General features: G+C 35.5%; 1 protein-coding gene across 1 annotated transcript in view; it reads right to left on the bottom strand.

The window, feature by feature from the left end:
* Window positions 1–22,125, bottom strand: part of TMPRSS15 (transmembrane serine protease 15) — a 121,964-nt gene extending 99,839 nt beyond the window's left edge. The window contains exons 1-5 of the mRNA XM_047873966.1: window positions 21,981–22,125; window positions 19,313–19,443; window positions 18,963–19,030; window positions 7,417–7,568; window positions 1,882–1,917 (exon numbers count right to left, since the gene is read on the bottom strand). Of these exons, the coding sequence (XP_047729922.1) occupies window positions 1,882–1,917; window positions 7,417–7,568; window positions 18,963–19,030; window positions 19,313–19,443; window positions 21,981–22,125 (532 nt within the window). The remainder of the gene's footprint in view (window positions 1–1,881; window positions 1,918–7,416; window positions 7,569–18,962; window positions 19,031–19,312; window positions 19,444–21,980) is intronic.
* Window positions 22,126–22,433: the final 308 nt, after the last annotated feature.

Consider the following 22,433-nt stretch of genomic DNA (forward strand, 5'->3'; position numbering starts at 1 on the left):
CATGATATTTGTGTCCCCCGTTCACCATCTCCTCTGGATGGAGAAAACTGACTACAGAGTTCAACCTCTTCTTGTATTTTTGACAAGTTTGTCCTCAGGATAGGAGGCGAGAAACACTTACATTAAGTCCAAGGCTTTCTTGCTCTAACATGGATTTTTTTCCACACATTTCTTTTAAGGCATTTTAAAACACCTAAGATGTCCTCATACTATGGTTTATAGGAATCACTCAGTAAACCAATAGGCAAATAGAAAACTGGCACAAATTTGGTTATTTGTTGCTGACTTTCAAAGTTTTAGAAAGATATTTCTCAGGGGTGCCTGGGTGGCTCAGTCGGTTGGGTGTCCAACTTTGGCTCAGGTCATGATCTTGCAGTTTGTGGGTTCGGGCCCCTCGTTGGGCTCTGTGCTGACAGCTAGGAGCCTGGAGACTGCTTTGAGTTTTATGTCTCCCTTTTTTCTCTCTTTGCCACTCACCTGCTCATGCTCTCTCTCTCTCAAAAATGAGTAAATGTTAAAAATTTTTTTTTTAAAAAAATACAAAGAAAGATATTTCTCAAAATATACTAAATTTACTTTTTCAGCTTATTTTTAGGCTAAAGGAATTAACCATTATCAATCCTAAAAGCATTTGTTTGAAAGTGTATTGTAAGGTTGTTTTAAATGCTGTAAATAGTCTTCCACAGTGGAAAAGAGATTGTGTGATAAAGAACAACTTTATATTTTAGTAAGCTGTATTGCTCTATGGGTTCACACCTAAATACAACTCCAGGCAGCCTTTTCCTACTGTAAACAATCTCTGTGGATTTTGAGGTGTGATGGATTGGCTCATAAAGGATTTTGATTAATGATTCATGTATTGCTTTGCTTTTCAAACATCATGTCAACAAGTTTACTCAAGAATTATTAAGTCTTACTCAAAAGGGCATTTATAGTTTTACAGATATTCTTTCTTTGCATGTATATAACATTTGATATGAATTCTAATGACATAAAAATGACAGTATTACCTTAGGAGCTGAAGATATGTACAATATTTCCTTTTTGGAGTTTATCTGAAAGGTAAGGGACACACCCAGGCCATTCAACATGAAGATTAAGTTGGGACCTGAGAAGGCACTTTAGATGACAAATAGACACAGTAGACAATTACCAGGAATGCAGATAAATGGGCACATCAAAGGTACATATTCAGAGTTAGCACAAGGTAGCCACTTACTGAAAATGTGTTGAATGAATTAACCTAAAGTTATTTTGGTGTTGGTTTGGCAACCTGGATTGTGTTGAGAGAGCTAGCATTTCTACTTTGTATGGAGACAGAATAATCAAAGAAGAAAAATCCCTCACATCTGATGAAACCTACATCCCTCTAGAAAGCATTTTGATCCTATTGGTGGCATTCTTAGTGTCAGATAATAACCAGAGTTCTAATGGAGGACTAGCGTGAGGTCAGATAATCCAAGCATAAGCCTTAAATTATTGCTCACTTTTGGTGAAATCTTAGGCTAAAGCTGCACACTTTTATGCCACAATTTTATTATTCATAAAATAAGAGTAACATTAGTTGCTGTGTTAGCAGAGAATTCTCAAGAGCCTAAAATAAAACAAGTAAAAACTTTTTATTTTTTTTTTTAATGTTTATTTATTTTTGGGACAGAGAGAGACAGAGCACGAACGGGGGAGGGGCAGAGAGAGAGGGAGACACAGAATCGGAAACAGGCTCCAGGCTCTGAGCCATCAGCCCAGAGCCTGACAGGGGGCTCGAACTCACGGACCGCGAGATGGTGACCTGGCTGAAGTCGGACGCTCAACCGACTGCGCCACCCAGGCACCCCAGTAAAAACTTTTTAAAAAGGTATAAATAAAATTACTTAAACTGACCTGGAGTTGCCAGAGGACGGCCGGTTGTTAGCCTGCCTATAAAAAGAAATGGTGTTAAGGTAATTATTACCTTTTTAAGCTGATTATTAAGAATTTATTGTGTATTCTCTGTGTTTAATATTAAACCTGAGAGTTTTTAAAGTTACTGTGAATTACGATTATCTATTAACTTAAGAAAATGTCATTTGTATCTGGATCCAAGAATAAGTCTTTTATGTTTTCATTGGTTTTTAGAATTGTACAGCAGAGGTATTTAGATTTTAAGTCATCTTTTATTTTCTAAGTAGAGAAGATGTTATTCAATGATCAATAACCAAACACAAGAATTCATTAATATCTTAATGATATTAGACTTAAATTTTCTAGGTTAATCTGATGTTATGTGAAGCAGAAGCTTGAGATATGCTTAGACCATGGGCTTTGAGGTCCAAAGGAATTGCTTTTAATTCCTCAGTTTGACACTTAGTAGCTATGTGACTCTGGGCACATTGCTTATTATTTATTTCTTTTTAAGTGGAAAAAAAATATTACTTCTCTAAAGGATCATTCTGAGGAATAAATGAGGCAATGCTGGTAAAATATACTACCTGGCCCAAGAAGACACTTTTAAAAAATGTAGATCTTTCAAATATTATAAAAATGGTCATGATAATGGATAATACTGAAAGTAATATATTTATAGTTTCTATAACAATTTATACTTTAAAAATCATTTATGTATAAATTTGATATTTGGGATGACTTTGAAATATTCAGAACAATTTTATTATCTGCAATTTATGGGCAGTAGATTTTCAGAGAGGTAAAGAGTTGTGTCCAGTGGTTCTGGTAATTGGCAGAGCCAGGACTGATGTTTAAATCTCCTGAATTCGATTTAAATAATTTTTCTACAACATAATAATTTTACATTATAAGATCAGCTAGGTTAATTTTAGAATTATTAACAATTTCTCAAAGCAAACTCTTTTGATAGTGGTATGATCTTGGTGAGACAAAGTGAAGTTCTGAATTTTATGAGCAGTAGCAATCAATTATAGTTAGAAAGATGGAGTAAGAAAATGCTGGAACAGAGCAAATGTAACATTAAGCTTTGGATTTTCCTTTCTCAAGAATGCAATATATTCTGAAAGTCATCATTTGTTTCTCTTTTAAATGCTGTTTTCTTTATTCCTAGTGATCTTATAAATGTTAGGGATTCATCTCCAAGCCTGTAAGATTAGAGCCACATTTTAGAATGCTACACATACATACACACACACTCTCACACACACATACATACACTCATACATACACCATATGTAAATAGAGTTTAAAATATGAAAGGAACATTGAAATTAAAGATGCATACCCTTGGTATGTGTAGCTAGGTATTATGAACTCTGCAATATTATGAACTATATTGTTCTTAACCAAATGTACACTTCTTAATATGAAGAATAAACGTCTTAGAAAGGGCTATTAAAAATAACCTTTTCTAATGTCATGGAGCTTGATGACCACCAATATATGCATACATGTGTGTATATATATGTGTGTGTGTGTATATGTGTGTGTGTGTGTGTGTGTGTATGTGTATATAATTTTCTTTGTTTGTTTATTTATTTATTTTTGAGAGAAAGAGCATGAGAAGGGCAAAGAAAGAGAGAATTCCAAGCAGGCTCTGTTCTGTCAGCATGGAGCTCAATGTGGGGCTCAAACTCACAGACTTTGAGATCATGACCTGAGCTGAAATCCAATGCTTAACCAACGGAGCCACCTAGACACCCCCAAGTTACATTTAAAAAAATGCCATTAGTACTTACCTGAAGTTGTGGCAGGAATTACTGTAGAGAAATTCTCCAAAGATGCTGGAATAAAGCAAAGTTGATTTGAAGTTTGGGATTATAATAGAAATATTTTACAAAACAGTGAATGCAGTTTGAATATTGTTCAAAGGACAGCTGATCCTATAGAGTTCCCATTTTATCCTATCTTATGCTGGATGTTTCTATTATTATTTGATTGTGATACATTTGATGAATTTCCAGAATCTGTATGTGCTGCATATAAAATTTACCTATGCAAAAAGTTTGCTTTGTTTTACTCATTTAAGAAAGATATCTAGATCTATTTTTAATTTTTTGAGAAACATCCACACTGTTTTCCAGAGTGGCTGCACCAGTTTGCATTCCCACCAACAGTGCAAGAGGGTTCCTGTTTCTCCACATCTTCTCCAGCATCTATGGTCTCCTGATTTGTTCATTTTAGCCACTCTGACTGACATGAGGTCATATCTCAGTGTGGTTTTGATTTGTATTTCCCTGATGAGGAGTGACGTTGAGCATCTTATACACAATGGAATACTACTTGGCAATGAGAAAGAATGAAATATGGCCTTTTGTAGCAACGTGGATGGAAGTGGAGAGTGTTAAGCTAAGTGAAATAAGTTATACAGAGAAAGACAGATACCATATGTTTTCACTCTTATGTGGATCCTGAGAAACTTAACCAATGACCATGGGGGAGGGCAAGGGAAAAAAAAGAAAGGGAGGGAGCGAAACCATAAGAGACTCTTAAAAACTGAGAATAAACTGAGGGTTGATGGGGGGTGGGAGGGAGGGGAAAGTGGGTGATGGGCATTGAGGAGGGCACCTGTTGGGATGAGCACTGGCTGTTGTATGGAAATCAATTTGACAATAAATTTCATATTTAAAAAAAGATACCTATTCATCATAGTTATATAGGATAACTTATATTTAAGACAGCTAATATAACATTGCACACCAGAACATGTCAAAATTAGAATCAGTAGTTTTTCACTGAAATATATGGAAGATGTCAAAATAATCTTGCATATAATAATATCTACTGAGAACCAAGTCTTATTTAAATAAAAAGTACTTTTCACACAAAAGATAAAAACTAGCTGTTTTATTCACTTTTTAAAATATTTAATAGTTTTAAAAACATAATGACAACTATGTACAGTATAAAGGAAACCAAAGCATTCCTTATGAAAAACTCCCATCTGGTCAATTTGTTTTTATTTAAAACTGTATTTAAGATAAGTATGTTATGAGGTATATTCTTTTCTACTGACTAGGTTATTTATTCCAGTATTTCTTCATTTTTACATTGTCTCATTCCTACAAGATCTATAGCAGCTCCATAAACAATTTTTGGTAGATTGATGAAGACAACAAAACAAGATTTATAAGATTTTTTCATAAATAATTTAATATTTTAATTTTTTATGATTTGATTTGGCTGTAAACTATATAAAAATTCCAGATATTTATAAAAATTTCAACCAATTTTAAATGTAATAAATTAAAAAATTCACATGATACAAGTAAATATTAAACTCATTAAACGTAAATATCTAAAATTAACCTTGCTATCATGTTCATAGATATGTGCTAACAGAGTTCAACAAATTAAATGTAACTTATATGTGTGGAGCATATTCTTGAGTTGATGATATAGTTTATTGCATCTATGATATTTATTTCAGATAACTCAAAGATATACTTTTATTGAATAAATAAATATTTTTAAAAACCACCCATAAATAGCCCAACTGTAGGGAGTCATGAAAATAAGTTTCAGTATATCTGTTAAAACATTTGCCAGAAGAGACTTTCAGAAACTGATGCATATTCAACTAAAGATAGTAAGAACCCAACTTTCTAGAAGAAAGTGACTATTGAGAAAGTATCAGTCAATGCTGTTCAAAGATAAAACCATCGTAAACAGGGCTGCCCAGGAGGCTCAGTCAGTTGAGCATCCAATTCTTGATTTTGGGTCAGGTCATGATCTCACGGTTGTGAGATAGAGCCCCGATTTGGGATCCTAGCTGAGCGTGAAGCCTGCTTGGGATTCTCTCTCTCTCCCTCTCTCTCTCTGCCCCTCCTCTGCTCATGCTCTCTCTCTATCATAATATAAATAAATAAACATTAAAAAAACATTGTAAACAAACTAGCATAATGGTTAAGAGCACAGACATTGGGGTCAGATCAGCTGGGTCAGAATCTTCCATCTAACTCTAAATACCTATGTAATTTAAGGTTATTTATCAAAATTATCGTTTTTGTCTTCTCGTCTGTAAAGTGAGGGTTAGTAAAGACACGATATAATAAGATTAATGTAAAGATTAAATGTGTCGTAGATAAATCACCTATTCTAACTCATAGTAGTAGTTTTTAGCTCAACTGAATCAGACAAAGATCCACAACGTCCCTGCTCCAGCTTTTGCACCAGAGGGAACCAAGCCATCAGTAGAGGAAGCTCTTAAGAACATTAGTTGTCTTCTCCCTAAACAGCAGGATACAGGAGGAGACTCAATGAATGAGAAAACTATGCTTGATGAGCCAATACTGTAAGGAGAAGCAACTTTCATATCTAGTATTACAAAATCAAAAACAAGACAAAAAACTTCTGCATGTTTTTATATATTTGATTTAGAGACAAACCTGTACTGACTGATCTCATTCTATAGCAAAACTGCTTCAGCTGGTGTTAGGCTATTTAAATTTTGTCTTTATTCCACTTGATGTGGGTATTTATATACTGGTTAACTTTCTGAAGTCCCAAAATTTCCAAATTCTGGAACTTACCTGACTCCAAGGTTTACAGGTAAGGGATGGTGGACCTGGATAGATCTGGTAAATTAGTAGTATTATTTTCAAACAAAATGAAGATATATGTAAATGTTTGTTGAACTGAATTAGATGGAGGATAACTAGAATGGAAAATTTAGAATAACCTAGGTGCTGATAGACATTACTGTCCTACTAGTATTTTTAATGCCTTATATCTCTTCCCCTTTGATTTATTTTTATTTTAAAATTACTTATTTTAGGGGCACCTGGATGGCTCAATCAGTTAAGTGTCAGACCTCAGCTTAGGTCATGATCTCGCGGGTCATGGGTTCAAGCTCTGCATTGGGCTCTGTGCTGACAGCTCAGAGCCTGGAGCCTGCTTGGGAATCTGTGTCTCCCTCTCTCTCTGCCCCTCCCCCACTTGTGCTCTCTCTATTTCAAAAATAAACAAACACTAAAAAAATTAAAATTACTTATTTTAAAAATGAAGCTTTATTTTTTATTAATAAATAACTGGGATGAATCAAACTCATTGAGCTCTCTATGTTTTTTCCTCTCCTTGTAAGTTCTTAATTAGAGTGGGCTTGACCTGTGACTTCGTAATTTAATAACATCTATGACTCTATCCGAAAGTAATGAGTGTTTCTTACTATCAGAGGGTTCCTGGAAAGTTAGGGTGTACTTGACAAATGCCAAGAATGTGATGTGACCCACAAACATTTATGTATGCCAATATTTTCAGAAGCTTTTTGATATTTTAGAAACTTTTCCTCACTGGTATTTTTCTTCAAATATGATTTCTCCATATTTCACATTTCTCATGTAAATGTGTTACCTCAGGCAATAAGACATGTTCCTAAAGTCAAGGACGATCCCACTGCTTCCCTGGTATATAGCTAGAATTTTAATTTCATAGCTTAATGATTCAAAGAAATCAAATAATGTTCACAGATACCTGTGATATCAATGCTGTTTAAATCAATATGGAAAGTGACCAGTTGGCTGGATTTATTTGCTTCAATGCCTTGAATCAGTTCTTCTTTTACATTTTCATCTGACACCCACTGGGCAAAGAAAAGGTCAAATATAACTATAATGCTGCCATTTCTGTAAAGCAAAAGATGATATAAGAGGAAAAAGTCAGCCTTCATCAAATGATTCGTATTTAATTCATGTAAGGGGTCTTTGAAATTCTCTACAGTTATCACCTTATTACACTTGTGTAGTAAACCTTGGTAGGTTATGTCAAATATTACCTTAATTTACAGGTGGAAGAAAAGGGGATTGGAAAACTAAGTGTTTGTTCAAGAACACAGACATATCCAGAATTAAAGTTTTCTGAGTTCTACATCAGCACCATAATCCTCAGGCCAGGCTCTTCCCTAGGTTACCTGTGTCATATTAAACACAATCACATGGTATCATGATATTTACTCTTAATTTACTGTGCAAAGGAAAGAAAAGTGTGGATCTGTAATTTTTCACAGACGATTTCTAAGTTGGGAGAAATCTAAGATAGTTTCACTAATTTCAGAGTTTTCTATGTACTTTATAAAGGCCTGATAGCAAGCTTAGAGCAATGAATCATGTCTACTTTTTCTTCTCTATTCTTAATATAAAAATATCAAAATATTCCCTGATTTCTAGGGATAGAAAGAAGATTCATACATGTGGGATTATTGGGGAAACGCAGTCCGTCTCATAGTCAGGAGTTGGGATTATTTTGCCTACATTATTTCTGACCATAACATTAGAATCCAATTATATGGCCCAAATTATATTCCCTTTTATTTACCCCCTGCTCTGAAACATCCATTTAAAAAGTTTGATTAATTGGTAATTTGTTTACAGTTTAAACAATAAAAAAATGAATAAATTTTTGACCCAACAGGGATACTTGAGAGACTTTTGCTCTCCTGCCTACACTTCTGCTTGGCTCATGGTATTCTTCTGGGGTAAAACCACTTGGGAACCAAACTCTAGTCTTGATCTCCGTCATGTGCCCCTCAGAAAGCTGAGGGTACTCAGAGTATACTTGGACCCTAAAGAGGAAGCCTAGGGAGAATCAAATTTTCCATTGTATGTTTGCTGGTTCTGAAATTTGGGCAGTTACACTCATACCCTGTGGTATCTATAAGTTAATAAGATTCTTCAAGGACTTCCTCAACTCTAAAAATGTTCTTTATCTGTCCATACCATTGTCTTGGTAGAGCTTGCAATGTTTTTCCCTCCAGGACTATATATTGAATCAGAACATTCCTTGAATATCATAGTAGATCAGCATGTCCTCCAGGTACAATATTCTTTCTTAATATCTGTGCCACTATTCAGGTTTCACAGTTTAGCAGAGGGATTGTTGTCTTTGTAGCTGGTTTCTCATTTTGGAAATGAAGTGGCTTACTCTGATGTAATAATTTCACACTTTACCTCTATTAAATAAGTTACTTTTAGAAGTCAAAATGTTTAACTTCGCATAAATCATAGTAACCAAATCTTGTAAGTGAGAAGATTCCTCAGTGACTGTTTAGTTCAGAGTTCCCCAAATTTACCCCTACATGGAACCACTTGCAGTCTTTGAAACAGGTACATTTTGTCACACATTGTCTTTTTATCTACTCTTCCACCTTCATTAATTCTGATCCTTAATTTTATTTGAGAATAACTCTCCATTTTCTCAGGAAACGTAATGTCTTCTCCAACCATTCTTCATGTGAATGGCAGTTTTATCCAAGGCCATATGAATGAAATGGAATCTGAGGGGACACTGGTGAGATGGAATCTGAGGCGACACTGGTGAGAAACTTCTGGAAAATTTGTCCATATCTACCTGGAAAAAAGCTCACAGTAGACTACTACTCTTCTTTGTTCAACATTATTATATTTACATGTGATTGTCAGAACTGCCACTACCATCTTGGGACCTTGAGACAAGCTATGGTTGATAAGCTAAAGATGGCATAGTAAAAGAAGAAAAGCACCCAAATTCCAGCTTATGTCATTGTCACTGTACCATTGACTTAACCTCTGCTGAAATCTCCAGTTTTCTTGTGATGTCAGATGATAACAGCCTTTGCTGTTTATGGCACTTTTTGTCGTGTGTGTGTGTGTGTGTGTGTGTGTGTGTGTGTGTGTGGTGTGTTTGGAGAGACAGCAACAGCATGAACAGGGGAGGGGCAGAAGGAGAGAAAGAGAGAGAGAGAGAGAGAAAATCTTAAGCAGGCTTCACATTTTGGGTGGAGCCAGACATGGGACTGGATCACAACTCTGGGATGACCTGAGCCAAAATCAAGAGCAGGATGCTAAACCAACTGAGCCACCCAGGGGCTTCTGGTCATGTGTTGTTAATTGGAGTTCTAAAAATCCTAACTGGCCAAAGAATTATTCACCGTGATCAAGTGGAATTTATTCCTGGGCTGCAGGGCTGGTTCAATATTTGCAAATGAATCAATGAGATACACCACATTAATAAAAGAAAGGATAAGAACCATATGATCCTTTCAATTGATCCAGAAAAAAACATGTGACAAAATACAACATCTTTTCTTAATAGAAACCCTCAAGAAAGTAGGGTTAGAAGGAACATACGTCAACATCATAAAGATCATTTTTGAAAGGCCCACAGGTTAATATCATCCTCAATGGGGAAAAGCTGAGAACTTTCCCCCTAAGGTTAGAAACAGGGATATCCACTCTCACCACTGTTGTTCAACAAAGTAGTGGAAGGCCTAGCTTCATCAATTAGACAACAAAAATAAATAAATGTTATACAAATTGGCTAAGAAGAAGGCAAACTTTCACTTTTTGCGGGTGACATGATACTCTAAGTGGAAAATAAGAAAGACGCCACCAAAAAACTTCTAGAACTGATATGTGAATTCAGAAAATCCAGGACATAAAATCATTGTACAGAAATGGGTTTAATTTCTATACAACAATAATGAATCAGCAGAAAGAGAAAACAAGGAATCTATCCCATTTGAAATTGCCACAAAACCCATAAAATACCTAGAAATAAACCTAACCAAATAGGTAAAAGATCTGTACTCTGAAAAATACAGAAAGCTTATGAAAGAGATTTTAAATTTTCTTTTTCAATGTTTATTTATTTTTGGGACAGACAGGGACAGAGCATGAATGGGGGAGGGGCAGAGAGAGAGGGAGACACAGAATCGGAAACAGGCTCCAGGCTCTGAGCCATCAGCCCAGAGCCTGACGCGGGGCTCGAACTCGCAGACCGCGAGATCGTGACCTGGCTGAAGTCGGACGCTTAACCGACTGTGCCACCCAGGCGCCCCTGAAAGAGATTTTAAAAGGCACAAAGAAATGGAAAACATTCCATGCTCATGGATTGAAAGAACAAATATTGTTAAAATGTCAATATTACCCAAAGCAATTGATGCATTCAGTGCCATCGCTATCAAAATAACACCAGCATTCTTCACAGAGCTAGAACAAATAATCCTAAAATTTTTATGGAACCACAAAAGACCCCAAAGTCAAAGTAATATTGAAAAAGAAAACCAAAGTGCTGAGGCATCACAATCCCAGACTTTAGCCTGTACTACGAAGCGGTAATCATCCAGACAGTATGGTACTGGCACAAAAACAGACACAGAAGTTAATGGAACATAATAAAGAACCCAGAAATGGACCCACAAATGTGTGTCCAACTAATCCTCTACAAACCAGGAAAGAGTATCCGATGGAAAACAATTCAGCAAATGGTGTTGGGAAAACTGGAAGGCAACATGCAGAAGAATGAAACTGGACCACTTTCTTACACCATACACAAAAAAAATTCGAAATGGATGAAAGACCTAAATATGAAACAGGAAACCATCAAAATCCTAGAGGAGAAAATAGACAGCAACCTCTTTGAGTTCAACCACAGCATCTTCTTACTAGACACATCCCCGGAGGCAAGGGAAATAAAGCAAAAATGACCTATTGAGACCTCATCAACTTAAAAAGCTTCTGCATGGTGAAGAAAACAATCTGCAAACTCAAGGGCAACCGGAGGGATGGAAGAAGATATTTGCAAATGACATCAGATAAAGGGTTAGTATCCAAAATCTATTAAGAACTTATCAAGGGGCGCCTGGGTGGCGCAGTCGGTTAAGCGTCCGACTTCAGCCAGGTCACGATCTCGCGGTCCGTGAGTTCGAGCCCCGCGTCAGGCTCTGGGCTGATGGCTCAGAGCCTGGAGCCTGTTTCCGATTCTGTGTCTCCCTCTCTCTCTGCCCCTCCCCCGTTCATGCTCTGTCTCTCTCTGTCCCAAAAATAAATAAACGTTGAAAAAAAAATTTTTTTAAAGAACTTATCAAACTCAACACCCATAAAACAAATAATCCAGTGAAGAAATGGGCAGAAGACATGATTAGACACTTTTCCAAAGAAGACATCCAGGTGGCTAACAGACACATGAAAAGATGCTCAACATCACTGAGCATCAGAGAAATACAAATCAAAACAACAACGAGATATGACCTCATACCTGTCAGAATGGCTAAAATCAACAACTCAATAAACAAGAGATGTTGGTGAGAATGTGGAGAAAAGAGAACACTTTTGCACTGTTGGTGGGATGCAAACTGGTGCAGCCACTCTGGAAAACAGTGTGGGGGGTTCTCAAAAAATAAAAAATAGAATTACCCTATGACCCAGGAACTGCACTACTAGGTATTTATCCAAAGGACACAGGAGTGCTGATTCAAAGGGGCACATGCACCCCAATGTTTATCTCAGCACTGTAGACAATAGCCAAAGTATGGAAAGAGCCCAAATGCCCATTGACTGATGAATGGATAAAAAAGATGTAATATATATACACAATGGAATATTACTCGGCAATCAAAAAGAATGAAATCTTGTCATTTGCAACAACGTGGATGGAACTAGAGTATATTATGCTAAGTGAAATAAGTCAGTCAGAGCAAGATAAGTATCATATGATTTCACTCACATGTGGAATTTAAGAAACAAATCAGATTAACATAGGGGAAGGGAAGGAAAAATAAGATAAAAACAGAGAGGGAGGCAAACCATAAAAGACTTAAATACAGAAAAGAAATGGAGGGATCTTGGGTGGGGGGATGGGCTAAATGGGTGATGGGTGTTAAGAAGGGCACTTGTTGGGATGAGCACTGGGTGTTATATGTAAGTGATGAATTACTGGGCTCTATTCCTGAAGCCAATACTACACTGTATGTTAACAAAGTTTAATTTAAATAAATAAATTAAAAAAAAAAAGCCTAACTGGCATACAACTTCCAGGCTTTATTCCATGTTTATTTAAACAGAAGCTCCAGAAAAGAGAGATTACTCTTCATGCACCTAATGTTGGCCAACATTGTTATTTTAGCAACAAGGAGATTGAGGCCTGGACTAATGTAGGTAACTTTGCCCAGAGTTACACAGCCTATTACTCTCAGGGATAGGAATGAAGTCCAGAGTCTCTGTTTACAGGTGTGGTTTTGTATGGTTCCCATTCCCATACTGCCAACACCATCACTATCAACACCATAGGAACTATTTGTTGAGAGGAAAGACAATACAGTACGTTTGCTTAGATGCAGGTCCAGGTTTTTATTTTGCATTTTTACTAGATTTTTATATCAAATAAATGGGAAAGGTAGCTAGTTGGGTTTGGGGAGGAACAGATAGATAATTTTTCCCTGCATAATTTCAGGAGATAGAATCTTCTATTTTTCTCTTCCTTCACACTTCATCTCTATTAAATAAATAATTTTTAAAAGTCAGAATGTTTAACTTAATTTAATCATAGTGACCAAATTTTATAAACGAGAAGTCTCTCTCACCTTCTGCTGCTCTCCTTCTTCCTCCTCTCTCTGACACTCTCTTCCCTGTCCTACTTCCTTCCCACCCTATCCCTCTACCCTCCTCCTCCTCCTGCACTTCTTCCTCCTCCTTCTTCTAATTATGCCTCCTTAACCGCCCTTTGCCCCCATATAGTTAAATGGACAGGATTAAATATGGACGGGATTAAAATACATTTCTCAGTCTTCATATCAAAATTTTAAACTTATCCTTGATTGCACAGTAGATAGTTTAATTCTTTAATTCAATTCTGATTAAATCTGAGCCGTTTCTTTTAAAAAAATGTTCATTTATTTTGAGAGAGAGAGAGAGAGAGAGAGAGAGAGAGAGAGAATGAAAGAGTGAGCATGCATGAGTTGGGGGAGGGGCAGGGAGCCAGGGAGACAAAGAATACTTGGCAGCCTCTGGACTGGCAGCACAGAAACCAGTGGGTGGGGCTTGAACCTGTGACCTATAAATCGCGACCTGAGCCAAAATCAAGAGTTGGTTGCCTAACTAACTGACTGAGCCACTCAGGCACCCCTGAATCTGAGTTGTTTATGTAATCTCCACATGTTTAATTTGGCTGAATACTTGTGTTTATTTTATTTGAGTTAGAGAGTGAGTGAAGAAGTAAGGCATTTTTGTTAAAGAAAATACAAGTCTGGCATTTTCCTTCATTGCATTGAAAATGACTATATTAGTTCATAACCCGGCATAAAAATACATAAAGATGTATCTTCTTAGCTGCAAATTATACATTTTATTTAGTTATTTGTACTTCAGAAGAGCAAGAGTTACACATTCTATATCTACATTTATTTGTTTATTTTTACAAATATCTTTTTGTGTTTTTAAGCTTTTTATTTTAATTCCAGTTAATTAGCATATATCACATGCAGTTGTATTTTTTAAAATTTCTCTTCCTCAGTGTAAATCTTGAGATAAGAGACATATATATAGAAATCAGGAAAAAACATAATAAACATTTGTGTTTTACCTAATGAGAAAGCTAAAGCTGTTATTTGATTGGTATGATACCAATCTCTATCACTGCTGTGAGATTGATTTTATTTATTAAAGTAAATGAGAATTCTTCCTTTAGGGAAATAACAGCAACAACAACAACAACATAGCGATGGCCGTTTTCATTTCAAAGTACTTATTCCAGTGGAATATCTGAGTTTGTAAAGCAGATAAATCCTATCACTGTATGGAAAGCCTGTGTGCAATAAATCAAAATGTTTCTTATCTCTTATTTTCTTAATGATATTGATAACCTCTAGGGTTGCTGAGTAAACAAAAGCCTTTCCTTTCCTAACTTTGTGACTTGTCTGTGCTCAAAGGGCAAAATAAGCTGCATATCGCCACAAAGGGTAAACAGCACTTTATAAAAGAATCAACTGCTAAATGCTCTCTGAATCAAAGCACTTTCCACAAAGCAGAATAACATTAAGTGTTCCCAGGGGAGAGCAAACCTGCAGAGTGGCCACACATGCGCGTGCACGCACACACACACACACACACACACACACACACACACACACACACTTGAATAGAGGAGCAGGAGTTGATATTAAGTAACACAATTTTTTAAATGTTTATTTTGAGAAAAAGCATGTGCAAGCAAGGGAGGGGCAGAGAAAGAGAGAATCCCAAGCAGGCTCTGTGCTGACAGCAGAGAGACTGATGGGAGACTTGAACTCACCAACCATGAGGTCATGAGCTGAGCTGAAATCAAGTCGGATGCTTAACCGACTGGGCCCCGCAGGTCCCCCGATATCGAGGGATATTTTTAAAAGGAAAGAAGGATACCTTGATGACTAAGTTTAGTTTTCTGAGTGCTATAATGTGACCATATACATGTGAATATAATGTGAGTTTAATTGAAATCAGTAAGAAAAAGGAAAATGGGTATTTTAAGGGATTTTTTAATCCACACTGTTGGTGGGGATATGGTTAGTTGAGAATTCAGTTATTTCTGTTGCCCATTTTATCAACTGGAATTTAAAATTAAAATAATTTATAAAGGTAATTAGGAGTCTGCCGCTTTATTCTGAGTATGTCATTTTATAAATGATTATTTAAAGTAAATCTAAATGTTTGCTAGTTGCTTTCTTTCCTGCTTCTGAATTTCTTTCTCTTCTCAGTCTTGCCAAGAACTGACCTATAATTTATCTTACAGACATTTTCATGAAATTCTTTTGCATTGCATCTTTCAAATCTTTACTTCTGATTTAAACGTAGTTCAGGTACAACTGGGTGAAAGTATCTCTACATTGATACAGTGTATTATTTGTGAATCATTATAAAATACATAGCAAGATTTAGGTACTACATTGGTCTTCTAGGTAGCTATGAAGGAAGAGAAAGAATTAATTCCTCAGCTCAATAATTTATGGTTTCCAGTATAGTGGCTTTACCTTCTAGAGAAATAAAAGATTACTTATTAAATATCAAAGAAAATGCTGGGTTTGATAAATGGGGTTTTGATCATCCATTAGGCCTATATATATAAAAGTCTATATTCAGCAATTTTTCCTCATCTAGTAAAAATAAAGCTATCCAGCATGTTGTAAACATGTGGATATGAAGACTTCCATTAGCAAAACTATCCTAATAAACTCTGCAATGGACTCTGTGCTTTGTATGGATTTCACTGAGCAGAGCCTGATAGGAGAGGCAAGTACCTGGGGTAACTCTCCTTAAGGAATGCTAAAATACTTGAAAAAAATCTGAATTAAGGCTTTAATGCACAGATCCACACTCAATCCTCTACAAAACTGGAAAAGAGAAATTGAATCTACATACTCCAAAATAGACAGATTGCTTGAAGTGACAAAAAAAAATCTTGCATGCATGTTTTTATTATCACAGAATATTGAATAAATATTATAAAAATACTCTTTTGAGAAAGACAAAACACAACAACAAAAACCTAAACCAAACAAACATACAAACAAAAAGCTTTCCTAAGAGTCCACATGTCTCCTTCCAGTTCTGACATTGAGCCCATAAAAGAGGCTCTTGCTGATAATAAGTTCTGGAAAACAAGGGTAGAAGCCTCTTCCTGTATTGTAATACAGCCCCTACCCTGTATTGTAGGTAGGAATGAAGACAGTAGATGGGTGTAGGGTTGTTTGGCCATTGGGACTAAGATGTCATGAATATACAATTCGACCAAGAATAAGTACAGGTAAATAAATAGATGAGAAAGAAGTAAGAAATGAAAGAAAGAGCAAAAGAGATTTTTAAACTTTTTTTCTATTGTTGTTGTTTTCATTATGACTTCCACTGATAGGATTAGTTTTGTTCCAACAAGAAATGGCAAGTCCCCAAATTTTCTTCTGCCCATTAAATAATCCTCATTTGACCTTGTCATTGTTTTTCTTTTCTTCTTCTTTTTTTTAATGTTTATTTACTTTTGAGAGTGAGAGAGCAGGAGTGAAGGGGAGGAGCAGAGGGAAAGGGAGGCAGAATCCAAAGCAGGCTCCAGGCTCTGAGCTGTCAGCAGAGCCCCACATGAGGCTTAAACCCACGAACTGTGAGATCATGACCTGAGCTGAAGTTGGCTGCTTAACCAACAGAGCACCCAGGCGCCCCCATACCTTGTCATTGTTTTTCTAAATGAGATCTCTGCCTTTGAGTTGACCTTCCTTCCTCTATTTGGTCACTAGGACTTAAAGATTCTTTTACCAAGTATCTTTGTCACAAGGCTCTCTGACTCAGTTGTTCTTGATGTGAGGTAGTAGATGAGACTCACTTTACAGTTAGACTCGCTGAATTTCTCCAATGACCTAGAGTCCCTTATGGCTTCCACTTGAAAAAGGTTAAACGTCAGACTCCTAGGCTTATATTCAACACCTTCCTGTTGTCTCAACATCTTGTTGGACACTCACTGACAGACAGAAAACGTCATTAATATGCAACAATCCTTTCTGTAACAGAAATAGCTTCCCTTTTCTTCTCTCCTGAAGTAGTCTTGTCTCATGGTTATCAGACGAAACCTTCCATGACTCTCCTTTCCAACCTGAGGGGCTCTTGAATTTGTAACACTTCTGTGCTCCCAGAGAACTAGTTTAGATTTTTTTTTTAATTAAAATTCTATGATAACAAAAAGTTAACGCCCTGGTCAGAGTAGTTATTTTTATATCTGTAGGACAAGAGCTAAATAAAACATGTGGCACCTAACATAGTACTCAGTATATCAACATCAGGTGCCAAGGAAATGGTTTATTTACTTTCTAGGACTTTATAAAGTACATCCTCTGAGGCAGACATTAACTAGGTTCTGGAAATACAGGTATCAAAGATATTCTTTGCCCTGAGGGAGCTCATAGTCTAACAAAGGAGACACATTAACGATTATATTATAGTATGACAGTTGTTACTTTATTTGTAGGTACAGGATGCTAAGTGAGCAGGTCTGAGACATACCTAACTGGGGCGAGAGTATCATGTGACCATCCCTGTGGGAGATGCATGGACTGGTTCTTAATGGCTTGTCAGGATGGATTGTAATGATGGATGCAATATATAGTAAGGAAGAAATGCAGATCTAGGCAATGAAAAAGTATACAAAAGAGAGAAAGCAGGATATTTTTGTGAGTGTACAGGTGATATGGTAGGGCTAGTGCAGAAGCCTGCACGGAGAGGGGAAATAAAAATAGAAGGTCGGAGTGCTTTTCTTAGACAAAACCCCAGAAAGTACCTACCTGCATTTAAAATGGTAACACTAGAAACAGTCTTCAGGTATTTGAAAGACTGAAATCTAAAGGTAGAGATATATTTATTCTGTAAAACCTTAAGAACTACCATCAGGATCAGTGGGTGAGAGTCAAAGAAATAAAGATGTGGTTGAAAATAAGAAATAATTTTCTAGAAACAAATTATAAAGAAACAAGTAAAACACCTCAGTAACGATGTTCACAGCAACGTTGAGAATGGATTCCTAATTTTTATCAGATATCCTTGTATAATGGAATCCATGTTAAGCAGTGTGAATCACTTTCTTTTGTTGGATGACAATGAATTTCCCACTGAAGCTGTGGGCATTCCAACCTAAAGCAGGCAAGCAAAGGCAGACTACATCATTTAAAGTCTTTCTCTCTCCTGAATTCCTATTCTACTAACTGTATATACAACTTGCCATGTAATGTTTAGTAACATTAGTCAGTACACAATAAATGATATATGTGTAGTAAATGATAAATTAATAAAAGTAAAATTAATGAATATTCACATTTTATAGGTAGTGACTTTGCTTTCTGAGTGCAGCAGTGAATAAGTGTCTTTTCTCTGTGACTTTCAGTGTAAATGGAGTGTGATAAATGAGCATCTTTTACACATTCAGAGCAAATGAAACACTCTGTGTGCATTTGCATACATTCAACCTCAGCCCTATCCATGTGTTTTTGAAAGATTTTACTCAGGAGAGAGAAACATGTTGACTTAAGATAAATTATCCAGCGTTATTATTTGCTACTAATATGAAAGTTTATGCTATGCCACTTTCCTCATAAAATCCTTAGAAAAATGTTGAAAATTTTAAGTGTTCCTTTTTCTCTTGACAGTGGGTCACCCTGTTTTACATTTACCAAATATTAGTAAAAAATAAAATAAAATCACTATTTTGTGATTCTGGGCCTTCTTTCTAACAGTAGAAAATTTTTGAGCTGTACTTACTCAAATCTTAAAATTCTTGAGTTTTTATATTCATTTTTCAGATTACTTGATTGAAAGACATCATCTATCTAAAAAAAAGTTTAAAAAACAGTGTATTTAAGATTTAAACTTTTATAAAACATTTTAAACAAATTGATCTATTTTTTTTCTGTTTAGAATTGGATAATAGGCCGTATTTAAGAATTCTGGGCACATTTATTTACTACATGTATAATAAATACATTTATTACATTTATTTACTAATTTTCTCAAAGTAAGAAAATGGGATCTATGTATCTTTTGGCAAGTAGTTAGTGAAACTATGTTTTGAAATTTTAAATCAGCTGAAAAAAAAAAAGACAGTCTCCTACCATTTGCTGAAGGTCAAAAGCAAGAATTTTGAAATCCGCTGAGAGTTTGTCTTGCAAATTAGGATTATACATGGCTCCAGCTGTTATTTTCAATGTCCCTCTGGCTTTGTGACTTTTTCCAAACACTGCATCTAAATGAATTAATAAGAAATAAAACACTAACAATATGAGTCATGAATAAGAGAGAATATGCACATTCCTGTTGATACTTAGACCTAAAGTTCATGCTTCCTGTATTGGAGTGGTGGTTCTTGCTTTTTCTTTGCAGACTTCATGTTCCATAATTAGGTGCTTTTTTTTTTTTTAAGCTATATGGTTGTTTTACAAGATTAAAAATAAACTTCTTTATCCTACCATTTTTTTCCTTTTCTTTGAAATCTAACCCACAGTCTAAGCTCCAAGTGTTATTTTATTTTATTTTATTTTTTTACTACTGAGATTCCTGTTGGAAGATAAGGGATAAACTTCCACCAATTTGGAGAACTGATCCAGGGACTCATGGTGAGAAATGGACCATTAAAAGTTTTAGAAGTTTGTAGTTGCTTTCAGATACTTCTTGAACACCCAGCATCCAGGGACACTGTTGGTTTTCTACATGTGGATTGCTGTGAAGATTTCAGTGTATGTGTTACTTTGAAAGATAGATGTGAAACTACTTTTTTTATTCTAGTAATTATAAAGTTGGCATGTATGACCTTTTGCCATTAAATGGTGACTGTTTTTATTGGAAAAGTTGTTGAGAATGCTGCAGGAAATATATTATCCCATATAATAAAAAATGTAAGTGGAAAGGTAATAAATTTAATATAAACATGGGTAATAAAATGCACCATCAAGTTTTGCATAGTCCCTTTACCAGAATATCTTTTTTGACATATGTTTAAATTAAAATGAGACACTTCAACTGAAACACAATGATGAAATCATTAGTAAATATGGTAATAATGGTATATAATTCTTACATTATGGTATAAGAAGATGTCAGTTCTCCTTTTCCCAGATGGGGAAATTGGGGCTAAGATTCATTGTGAACACTTCCCAAGGTGATAATGACACAGATGACAGATCTGGAATTTGGACACTGACTGACATACTTTAGAACCCGGGATCTGTCATACATTGACACCAAACTTCTCAGACCAGAAAGAACATTAGAAACAATTTAAGCAATAAAGTTGCATAAAGTTCAGTCTAAACAGTTATCATTGCATAATTGGTGGAATATATTATCATTTGTGCTATTTCATTTGTTTTTAAAAACTCAAAATTACATTTAGACTTGCATATTTAAATGTGAAATACAAAGAAAGACTGAGGAACTGTCCTGCGCTGGAGGAGACCGAGGGAACAGGATAACTGTTCCTGTGTAGAAATCTGGTTTGAATCCTGAGCAGGTAAAGGACATTAGTGGGAAAACTGGCAAAATCTGAATAAAAATGTGTGGTTCAGTCAATAATATTGTACCAATGTTAATTTCTTGGTTGTAGCAATTGTACTACGGATATACAAGATACTGACATTAGGTGAAGGTAGGCGAACGTTATATAAGAACCTACAATTTTTGCAATCTTTTTGTAAGTCTAAAATGATTTTTAATAAAAAGTAAAGCAATGCATTAAAAGTAGCATGGCTTTGTCCTCTAATATTCTATTTTAGATGTAACTCAACTCCTTTTTTATATTCAGTTATTCTATTAAATCGCATTAACATTTATAAATATTTATTTTTGTTTTGCTTGTAAAATAACTTTTGTAACTTCACTGAACATTAAAATTCCAATGGACTCTTAAATGATTACACGTTGTTCCAGTTACTTTTAGCGTTTAATTAAGACCAGAGCAGATGCTTTTCTAAAAGTCTAAGTGAACCTCTGTATAAAATATCCCAAATTTTCTTTTTCTTCTAAATACATCCCTTGTATACAGTATTTAAATGGAATTATATTGGACTTATTTTTTAAAACTATAAAGTACTGATACAAATTTAAACAAATTACTTAACTTTCTTTGTCTCTGATTCCTCACCTCTAAAATAAGGGTAACAATAACAACTAAATCATAGATTTGTTGTAGAAAGAGAATATATTTGAAGATCTTTGAAAAGTTGATGATATAGATAATTTAGGTGTAAATAATAGTTACCTTTCTTTATTTCTGTTTATTAAAAATTGCTATTCAGGCAGTTTGAGACCTAAGTCTACAATTATATCTAAGTTCCCTTGTATTCTTGTAGTGCAAAGTCTACAATTATATCTAAGTTCCCTTGTATTCTTATTGTTGGACTAATAAGAAAATGTAACTGTTATTCCCTAGAAATAAATAATATATTTCCTTTAACCTTGCCTACTTACTGACTTGAATAGTCAACAACATTTTAATATATTTATGATTTAAATTCCATCAGAAGAAATCTAGGCTATGAAACTTAGTTACATGTTAAAACTAAAAAAAAAAAAAAACTTACTTAACATCTTTTATTTTAAAAAGCTTAGTTTCATGCTTGAATTCTGAATTAAATTCCAAACTTGATACCGAAAGCATCTGAATGCGACATAGGTGTCTTGTCATGAGAGCACAGAAACGGAGAAGACATCCTGGTGGGATAACTGAGATTAACCTGGGCACATTCATCAGAGAGTCTCTTCCTAAGCCAAAGCCACAGGGCTTACCTCTTTCTGATCCCTCGATTGCCAGCCAGGACACTGCAAATAATCCAGCACAGAGTGCCACCAGTAAGGCAAAGAGAGCTGCAAACAGGACCTCATAGGTGCTGAGAGAATGGTGCCTTGAAGGTATACTTCTTTTTGACACCATTTTTGGGTTTTGAAAGTATGCCAGTCTAAGAACTGTGAAAGAACATAGACCCCAGCACCAACTGAAGAGCAAAACCTCTCAAGTTGTCAAAGATTTGTAAAGCAACAACACAGGTCTATCTTACTGTTACTGGCTGGTGTAGATGAGTTGTGCATGACCCTTTAGCAACATTATGCCTCTATACATTGAGTAGCTTAAAAAGGGTGGTTAATCTTTAAGAAGATATTAATGAGTAAAGATACGGCCAGAGTTATAAACGTTAATCACCTGAACAGGCCCTTTGTTGAGGTGAATGAAATTAAATGCAT

The sequence above is a fragment of the Prionailurus viverrinus genome, chromosome C2, assembly GCF_022837055.1.
Source record: "Prionailurus viverrinus isolate Anna chromosome C2, UM_Priviv_1.0, whole genome shotgun sequence".
Lineage (NCBI taxonomy): Eukaryota > Metazoa > Chordata > Mammalia > Carnivora > Felidae > Prionailurus > Prionailurus viverrinus.